The sequence below is a fragment of the Caretta caretta genome, chromosome 1, assembly GCF_965140235.1.
Source record: "Caretta caretta isolate rCarCar2 chromosome 1, rCarCar1.hap1, whole genome shotgun sequence".
Classification (NCBI taxonomy): Eukaryota; Metazoa; Chordata; order Testudines; family Cheloniidae; genus Caretta; species Caretta caretta.
Window position 1 is genome coordinate 90,565,626 of NC_134206.1, and position 10,426 is coordinate 90,576,051.

Below are 10,426 nucleotides of genomic sequence, written 5' to 3' on the forward strand. Positions count from 1 at the left end.
GTGTTAAAAATCTTTAGGTTTGTGGTGAAACATGTGGAAGTGCAATGATTCACAAGGTAAGGTTGCCTGAGCAAACTTATCTCTGTGTGGTGTATATTGATTTGCCATATAGTACTATGTGATCCAGTACTATTCTCTGTAGGACTTGTGCCTGCATACTGGACTGTGCACGGTGAATGAGACAATTGCTTATTTATCATTAATTTATTATTAATTATTATTATTACTTAATATTTTATTGAACCAAAATGCATTAGGCACTGCACAGACAAATTGGAACATACCGTACTTACCAAAGCTGATTGTCATAATTCCCTGAAGTAACAGTTTCTGGTGTCTAGAATTTCTGGAAATAATATCAAAATAATAGAATGTCTATCAGCTTTGAGGCGTTAGAGCTCAGGATGACTTTTGAATATCAGTTGGTTCCAATAACCATTATTTAGTAATATGTGTGTTCTACCCAATTATATTTTGCACTGGAACTCGTAAAGTGTCTGTATAAATGTGACTATGGCTCATTTAGCCTTATTTTCACCCTTACTTGGCTTTGGTTTCTCTTTACTTGTTCATATTTACTTCTCATACATGTGCACACTAGTGTAGTCTACCACAGACAGGCATCCAAGGGCAGAATTTTATGCTGTGGGTATGATGTTGTGGCCAGCCTCAACATGGCCTCTTTGCATCCAACCTCAGGTGCAAATAACTACATCCACAGTTTTGTGCCTACATTTATTTGAAGGCATAATTTGTCATCTATGCAACTGATTGAACCTGTAAATCACATATTTAAATATCCAGTTCACTTTAATTAATAACATCCATAAATAGTTTCATCCATAATTGTATTCACCTGCAATTTGAGGATGAAAGCGAGGAGGCCAGCTTTCAGAAACAAACATCTGGCGCTACTGTGTATATATGTGGAATCAGAACAGATGAATTCTGAATAGGGATAGCATTACCCTAAGCAAGTCTGTCCCAATTGTAATGAATCTGAAATCAAAGAATAGCACTTATGTATAATATACAATATAGATTAAATCTTTTTTTTCCATTGAATCAATACAACATATTTCATTATATTGAAGTCTCTTTGTTTAGAAGATTGCTGTGTTTTGTGACAATTTAATTAAAGTAAGATGTAAGAAATAACTAAAATATTTCTAATATTTTATTAATTCATTGACATTCATAATACTGGACATGAGCATAATTACCTAGTCTGGTATAAATGTAGGTTTGTAGATCCTGATTTTAAGCCCCCGGCCTCTACTTGTGCATATACAGGACATTTGTCTGAAGTTTGTAGTGCAAATAGAGCAGAATAGTGCTACCTGTCTCCCTCTGTGATACACAGAGGATATGGATCTGTTACAGTTCTCAGCTTGCAAGCCTGGCTCTCCTGATTAAGCTGTAAAGAGAGTCATACTTTTAGATCTGGATGTCCTCAGTGCAGTCTTCAGTTTCAGCCAAGATGACGGCTGTCACACAAACAACTGTGCACACTTAAACGGTTTTAACACCTACACAACCAGGCACCACCTCATGCTTCCATAAGTGGGGGCAGAGTACAATTTTGTCCTATTATGTCTATTAATAAACAGCCAGAAACAAATGATCATGGAAATGTGCTTTTGAATCTGTTCAGAAATTAGCTTGCAGTTCTGCTTTACAGATAATCACATCTATCTAAGGTGTATCTAAGTGTCACATACCCAAATTAAAATCATCAGTTCCTTCTATCCATTGTCTATAGCATGTTTGTTAGGAAAACAGATAATTGGATTCTGGCAATTTAGGACCGTAAGTCTTTATAGCTTCATTGATTTCAAAGGAGGTACACTACTTTACATTAACTGAGGATCTGTTTCTTTACATTTGAAATGTTTATAATTACTATAATCAAAGTAGTAACACACAACAAGAGACCAAGAAGCAAAGTCCTTACATAAACCATTGCTAAGTAAACCACAGACTAAGACTTACTATTTATTCAATATACAGTACAGTGGACAGGTTCAGGACTGATCTGACAATGATATTCCACCAGTGGGGCTGAAGCTTAGTTACTGTACGATATAAAGCCCCTCAGTAATAGCTGAATAATTAGTGCTGCTTTACTCTGGCTCAAACAGATTTTAACCAAATAGGAATAAAACCTGGTACTCTAAATAATGTTGAAGTTGTGAACAATTCAATAATTAAGTACCAGAACATAAGGAATTTTATACCTGACATTTAAAGGGCCAGATTTTCAAAAGTATTCAGCTTCTATTTAAACTAAATACAAATTATACTGTAATGCTTCTTTAGTAATAACTGAAACTAGTCCCATTACTATAAGAATAAGGTGTTTGGTAGTGTTACTCCTCCTTTACATTAGTGGAATTCCTTTTGGTTATATCAGCATGGAAGTGATATAATGCACTAAAGAATAAGGCCCAACTTGTACTCTCTGAGAACAACCATCTTTCAGAGCTTCATACCCCAAAAATAATTCAACCACCGTAAAACCCCTTCTGCTTTATTTATGTAGATAACCATATAACCTTCATCTGTTAAGATGATAATGTGATCTCTGACTTTCAACTGAGTATTGCTTTTAGATGCATTTCATAATCACAATAATTGTCCAGCAACGTTTCACAGACTCCTTTAGACAGTCTAGCCTCATATAATTTCTGACAAGTTGCTTATTTGTTTGTCTAGATCTGTAGATTAGTTCGTCTTTCTGGACTGTAAGCTCCTTGGGACAGAAGCTGTCCTCTATTTTTTCACAATGCCTATTTTGATTGAGTCCTGATTGGGGTTTCTGGATTATACCCAAAAACAAATAAATGAATATAATACCACAGGAGCTGGGGCTTTAAGAAAAAAATGAATATTGTGAAACTCATGAAAAAAATCATCAGGGTTGGCAACTTGTATCCTCTCCTGAGATTTTTTAAATTAAATTACTATTTCTTGCAGTTGGAAAGTAAATCACTTGCTTTTTCAGAAATATTTCCATGAGCCCCATGACTGTAATCTCTGGCAGGGATCTTTTAGAATTACCCAGAGAAGGAGTGGTCCCTTTGCCCTGGTCTACACTAGGACTTTAGGTCAAATTTAGCAGCGTTAAATCGATGTAAACCTGCACCCGTCCACACAATGAAGCCCTTCATTTCGACTTAAAGGGCTCTTAAAATCGATTTCCTTACTCCACCCCTGACAAGTGAATTAGCGCTTAAATCAACGTTGCTGGCTCGAATTTGGGGTACTGTGGACACAATTCGATGGTATTGGCCTCCGGCAGCTATCCCAGAGTGCTCCATTATGACCGCTCTGGACAGCACTCTCAACTCAGATGCACTGGCCAGGTAGACAGGAAAAGAACCGCGAACTTTTGAATCTCATTTCCTGTTTGGCCAGCGTGGCAAGCTGCAGGTGACCATGCAGAGCTCATCAGCACAGGTGACCATGATGGAGTCCCAGAATCGCAAAAGAGCTCCAGCATGGACCGAACGGGAGGTACGGGATCTGATCGCTGTTTGGGGAGAGGAATCCGTGCTATCAGAACTCCGTTCCAGTTTTCGAAATGCCAAAACCTTTGTGAAAATCTCCCAGGGCATGAAGGACAGAGGCCATAACAGGGACCCGAAGCAGTGCCGCGTGAAACTGAAGGAGCTGAGGCAAGCCTACCAGAAAACCAGAGAGGCGAACAGCCGCTCTGGGTCAGAGCCCCAAACATGCTGCTTCTATGATGAGCTGCATGCCATTTCAGGGGGTTCAGCCACCACTACCCCAGCCGTGTTGTTTGACTCCTTCAATGGAGATGGAGGCAATACGGAAGCAGTTTTTCGGGACGAAGTAGATGATGATGATGAGGAGGTTGTAGATAGCTCACAGCAAGCAAGCGGAGAAACCGGTTTTCCCGACAGCCAGGAACTGTTTCTCACCCTAGACCTGGAGCCAGTACCCCCCGAACCCACCCAAGGCTGCCTCCTGGACCCAGCAGGCGGAGAAGGGACCTCTGGTGAGTGTACCTTTTAAAATACTATACATGGTTTAAAAGCAAGCATGTGAAAGGATTACTTTGCCCTGGCATTTGCGGTTCTCCTAGATGTAGTCCTAAAGCCTTTGCAAAAGGTTTCTGGGGAGGGCAGCCTTATTGTGTCCTTCATGGTAGGACACTTTACCACTCCAGGCCAGTAACACGTACTCGGGAAACATTGTTGAACACAGCACTGCAGTGTATGTTTGCTGGCATTCAAACAACATCCGTTCTTTATCTCTCTGTGTTATCCTCAGGAGAGTGAGATATAATTCATGGTCACCTGGTTGAAATAGAGTGCTTTTCTTCAGGGGACACTCAGAGGAGCCCATTCCTGCTGGGCTGTTTGCCTGTGGCTAAACAGAAATGTTCCCCGCTGTTAGCCATAGGGAGGGGGGAAGGTTGAGGGGGTAGTCACGCGGTGGGAGGAGGCAAAATGCGACCTTGTAACGAAAGCACATGTGCTATGTATGTAATGTTAACAGCAAGGTTTACCCTGAAAGGGTGTAGCCACTGTTTTATAAAATGTGTCTTTTTAAATACCGCTGTCCCTTTTTTTTCCTCCACCAGCTGCATGTGTTTCAATGATCACAGGATCTTCTCCTTCCCAGAGGCTAGTGAAGCTTAGAAAGAAAAAAAAACGCACTCGCGATGAAATGTTCTCCGAGCTCATGCTGTCCTCCCACACTAACAGAGCACAGACGAATGCGTGGAGGCAAATAATGTCAGAGTGCAGGAAAGCACAAAATGACCGGGAGGAGAGGTGGCGGGCTGAAGAGAGTAAGTGGCGGGCTGAAGACAGGGCTGAAGCTCAAATGTGGTGGCAGCGTGATGAGAGGAGGCAGGATTCAATGCTGAGGCTGCTGCAGGACCAAACCAGTATGCTCCAGTGTATGGTTGAGCTGCAGCAAAGGCAGCTGGAGCACAGACTGCCACTGCTGCCCCTCTGTAACCAACCGCCTTCCTCCCCAAGTTCCATAGCCTCCACACCCAGACGCCCAAGAACGCGGTGTGGGGGCCTCCGGCCAACCAGCCACTCCACCACAGAGGATTGCCCAAAAAAAAGAAGGCTGTCATTCAATAAATTTTAAAGTTGTAAACTTTTAAAGTGCTGTGCTTAAAGTGCTGTGTGGCATTTTCCTTCCCTCCTCCACCACCCCTCTTGGGCTACCTTGGTAGTCATCCCCCTATTTGTGTGATGAATGAATAAAGAATGCATGAATGTGAAGCAACAATGACTTTATTGCTTCTGCAAGCGGTGATTGAAGGGAGGAGGGGCGGGTGATTAGCTTACAGGGAAGTAGAGTGAACCAAGGGGCGGAGGGTTTCATCAAGGAGAAACAAACAGAACTTTCACACCGTAGCCTGGCCAGTCATGAAACTGGTTTTCAAAGCTTCTCTGATGCGTACCGCGCCCTCCTGTGCTCTTCTAACCGCCCTGGTGTCTGGCTGCGCGTAACCAGCAGCCAGGCGATTTGCCTCAACCTCCCACCCCACCATAAACATCTCCCCCTTACTCTCACAGATATTGTGGAGCACACAGCAAGCAGTAATAACAGTGGGAATATTGGTTTCGCTGAGGTCTAAGCGAGTCAGTAAACTGCACCAGCGCGCCTTTAAACGTCCAAATGCACATTCTACCACCATTCTGCACTTGCTCAGCCTGTAGTTGAACAGCTCCTGACTACTGTCCAGGCTGCCTGTGTACGGCTTCATGAGCCATGGCATTAAGGGGTAGGCTGGGTCCCCAAGGATACATATAGGTATTTCAACATCCCCAACAGTTATTTTCTGGTCTGGGAATAAAGTCCCTTCCTGCAGCTTTTGAAACAGACCAGAGTTCCTGAAGATGCGAGCATCATGCACCTTTCCCGGCCATCCCACGTTGATGTTGGTGAAACGTCCCTTGTGATCCACCAGAGCTTGCAGCACTATCGAAAAGTACCCCTTGCGGTTTATGTACTCGGCGGCTTGGTGCTCCGGTGCCAGGATAGGGATATGGGTTCCGTCTATAGCCCCACCACAGTTAGGGAATCCCATTGCAGCAAAGCCATCCACTATGACCTGCACATTTCCCAGGGTCACTACCCTTGATATCAGCAGATCTTTGATTGCGTGGACTACTTGCATCACAGCAGCCCCCACAGTAGATTTGCCCACTCCAAATTGATTCCCAACTGACCGGTAGCTGTCTGGCGTTGCAAGCTTCCACAGGGCTATCGCCACTCACTTCTCAACTGTGAGGGCTGCTCTCATCTTGGTATTCATGCGCCTCAGGGCAGGGGAAAGCAAGTCACAAAGTTCCATGAAAGTGCCCTTACGCATGCGAAAGTTTCGCAGCCACTGGGAATCGTCCCAGACCTGCAACACTATGCGGTCCCACCAGTCTGTGCTTGTTTCCCGAGCCCAGAATCGGCGTTCCACAGCATGAACCTGCCCCATTAGCACCATGATGCATGCATTGGCAGGGCCCATGCTTTCAGAGAAATCTGTGTCCATGTCCTGATCACTCACGTGACCGCGCTGACGTCGCCTCCTTGCCCGGTATCGCTTTGCCAGGTTCTGGTGCTGCATATACTGCTGGATAATGCGTGTGGTGTTTAATGTGCTCCTAATTGCCAAAGTGAGCTGAGCGGCCTCCATGCTTGCCTTGGTATGGCGTCCGCACAGAAAAAAGGCGCGGAACGATTGTCTGCCATTGCTCTGACGGAGGGAGGGGCGACTGACGACACGGCTTACAGGGTTGGCTTCAGGGAGCTAAAATCAACAAAGGGGGTGCCTGTACATCAAGGAGTATTTCAGGCAGGACTGCACGGAGGGTTCCAATAAGAAATGGTGCACCTAAGTTATCGTTCTTATTGGAACAAGGAGGTTAGCCTGGCCTCTGATTGATACATGGCTAGATTTACCTCGCTGCACCTTCTCTGTGAGTGACTGCAGTGTGATCTAGAGGAATGAGTCCCCTAGACAGGGGAGGAGGCAAATGAGTACAAAACAAATCTGGTCTATTTCTTGTTCTGAGCCACTCCATCTATCTTTTACATCTTTGGCTTGCAGCAGACGGTGCAGAAGGACTGCATGCCATCCACATCTCATGGCTGCTCGGCAGAAGATGGTACAGTACGACTGCTAGCCATCTTCATCTCTTGCCTGCCTGGCAGAAGACGGTACAGTACGACTGCTAGCAGTCCGTATCGCCTGCCCGCTCACCATAAGACGGTTCAATAGGACTGACTGCAGGACTAAAGAGAATGACCTGGTCAAGTCACTCCAAATTTAGTCCCTGCGCCCATGTCTGCCCAGGCGCTGCCAGCCGACGTGGCCAGGAGCACCTCGGACACGACGAGGACAACTACCAGTCGTATTGCACCGTCTGCTGCCACAAGGCAATGGGTTGCTGCTACTGTGCAGCAAAGCCGTACCGCGTCTGCCAGCACCCAGGAGACATAGGGTGACGGTTACCTGAGCGGGCTCCATGCTTGCCGTGGTATGGCGTCTGCACAGGTAACTCAGGAAAAAAGGTGCGAAATGATTGTCTGCCCTTGCTTTCACGGAGGGAGGGAGGGAACGGGGGCCTGATGATATGTACCCAGAACCACCCGCGACAATGTTTTAGCCCCATCAGGCATTGGGATCTCAACCCAGAATTCCAATGGGCAGCAGAGACTGTGGGAACTGTGGGATAGCTACCCACAGTGCAACGCTCCGGAAGTCGACTCTAGCCTCGGTACTGTGGAAGCGCTCCGCCGAGTTAATGCACTTAATGCACTTAGAGCATTTTCTGTGGGGACACACACACTCGAATATATAAAACCGATTTCTAAAAAAACGACTTCTATAAATTTGACCTTATTCCGTAGTGTAGACATACCCTTTGAAGCAGAGAAATTATTCCTATCCTCCCCACAGTTACCGTTACCATATTTCAGGTTCCCCAAAAGAGAACACTGCCCGGGTGGGGATGGGGGCGGGGGGAATGTAGGGAATGAGAGAGGGGAAGCTGGAGCAGGGATACAGTTGGGTGTGCTCAAAGTGGGGGTACTCACTGGAAGTGAGAGGCAGTGTCACTCCCTGTCATGGTGGTAGGATGGCTGGCACAGGATGCAGTGACATCCATCAGTCAGCACCTCCCTGTGGGACCCCATCCCCAGGCTGGAAGCTGTGGCCTAAGTGGGCTGGATCCAGCAACTTTGGCTGCAAGGGAATGGGCCAATCAGTTATAGATGCAGGGGAGGGACCAATCTGAAAACAGACCAATTGGAACTCTTTCTGAGCTACAATATATGCTCTACAAAAATCCAGGACATTTCCTGTTAACTGAAAAATTCCCACAGTTGGAGGAAGGATCCTCAAAAAAGAGTCAATGTCCAGTAAAATCCAGATGTATGGTAACCCTATTTGCAGTGCTATGGTAGATGGTGACAGTCCCCAAAAAGGGACTGTTGGACAGACCATAGCCTTGTTAGATCAATCATGAATTTCCAGATCACCTCAAGGCATCACAAGCAGGCAAAATCAGTAGGAAAGAAATTCAACATCAAGTCTCTTGAAGACATACTGGCTCGGGAGAATCTTCAGCAGTGTCTCCAAGAGAAGTTTGCTACTATGCTACAGCTGATGATGATAATGAAAATTTCTGGAAGGGATTAAAGACTGCCATTCTCTCAGCATGTGCTGTGTCCATTGGCTATGTCACTCACCATCATCAAGATTGGTTTGATGAGAACAATGCTGAGATTCAGGGCCTGCTTGACCAGAAAAGGAAAGCTCACTGCATGTGGCAAAATGACATATCACACCAGCAGAAGAAAGAGTCAAACAAGCAACTCAAGTCTGAAGCCCAAAGGGAAATCTGTGACATCAAAAATAAGTGGTGGCAAGAAAAGGCTGAGGAGATTGAGCTTTATGCTGATATGCATGACATCAGGAGGGTCTTTTTTCAGGCAATAAGGGACATTTATGGTCCATACTCCCATGGATCCACATAATTCCAAGCCCAAGATGGGTCAACATATTTTAAGGACAGTGAAGCCATCAAAGCCAGATGGAAGGAGCATTTTGAGTTACTCGTGAAACTTGAGACAACTGTTTCTTATCCCACTATTGAATCGATACCTAAACAACCCGAAAGAGTGTCTCTTGCTGACCCCCCAACCCTTGAAAGAGTAACATGAGCCATTATGCAAACTAAGAACAACAAGGCAGCAGGTCTAGATGGCATACCGGCTTAAGTCTACAAGTTTCATGGTGAAGAACTGATAAGGAAGCTCCACAAACTTTTTCTTCATATCTGATATAATGAGAAGATCCCAGAAGACTTGAGAAATGCTAACATTGTTACAATCTTTAAGAAAGAAGATAAGTCGGAGTGTGGAAACTATTGAAGCATTGCCTTGCTATCTGCAGCAGGGAAAATTCTTGCCCCTATCCTCTTAAACTGATTACTTGCTAAAGAAATATTGTCAGAATCTCAGTGCAGTTTTAGACCTTCCCACAGGACAAATGACTTGATCTTCGTTGCCCGCGAAATCCAGGAAACGTCTCGGGAGCAAAATCAGGACCTCTAAATCACCTTCATTGATTTGACAAAAGCCTTTGACTCTGTCAGTCATGAAGCCCTGTGGAATGTGATGGCCAGATTTGGCTGCCCTCCAAAAGTTATTAAGGTCTTAAGGCTTCTCCATGATCAGATGACTGCCATGGTTCTCTGTAATGGCCTTGAGATGGAATCTTTCATAATCAAAACTGGGGTTAAGCAAGGATGTGTTATTGCCCCAACACTGTTCTCCATCTATTTAGCAGTCATTTAGGTCCTCTTTAAAGATCATCTCTCCATGGAGGTGACATTCAATATGGAATAGATGGGTGGCTCTTTAGTCTTTGATGTCTCTGCTCAAAGTCTAAAGTCTTCAGGGCATCCATTTCTGATCTTCAGTATGCTGATGATTGTGTCATCCTCGTGCACACTGAGAATGACTTTCAGTCCATACTGCACTTTCTTGCACAAGTTTACTGAAGCCTCAGACTCTCATTCAGTATTGGGAACACTAAAGTGCTCTATCGACCTGCTTCAGGCTTTGCACATGACCAACCACAAATCACCAGCGAGGGTCAGACTTTGGAGACAGTTGAGCACTTTTGCTACCTCAGTAGCCAACTTTCTCAAAATGCAAAAATCAACAGTGAGATCCAGCACAGGATTCAGTGTGCAGGTGCTTCCTTTGGGAAATTGCTCTGATGTGTTTTCATGGACCATGACCTATGGCAGGATACCAAGATCCAGGTCTATAAGACAATTGTTGTTCCTACACTCCTCTATGGATTTGAAACCTGGGTGATCTATCAACAGCACCTCAAGAGTCTGGAGAGGTACCACCAACGATGCCT

At 44.9% G+C, this 10,426-nt stretch overlaps 1 protein-coding gene across 1 annotated transcript; it reads left to right on the plus strand.

Moving 5' to 3' along the window:
* Nucleotides 1–3,346: 3,346 nt before the first annotated feature.
* On the plus strand, nt 3,347–5,278 carry LOC142069762 (uncharacterized). The gene is made up of 2 exons (XM_075122066.1): nt 3,347–4,021; nt 4,610–5,278. The coding sequence occupies exons 1-2, from the start codon at nt 3,439–3,441 to the stop codon at nt 5,128–5,130; spliced, it is 1,104 nt and encodes a 367-aa protein (XP_074978167.1). The 5' UTR covers nt 3,347–3,438; the 3' UTR covers nt 5,131–5,278.
* Nucleotides 5,279–10,426: the final 5,148 nt, after the last annotated feature.

Excerpts from the sequence above, each read along its gene's own strand:
- LOC142069762 (XM_075122066.1), top strand. The coding sequence starts at position 3,439 with ATGCAGAGCTCATCAGCACAGGTGACCATGATGGAGTCCCAGAATCGC. Across the intron at positions 4,022-4,609 it reads AGGCGGAGAAGGGACCTCTG|CTGCATGTGTTTCAATGATC; the intron begins GTGAGTGTACCT and ends TTCCTCCACCAG.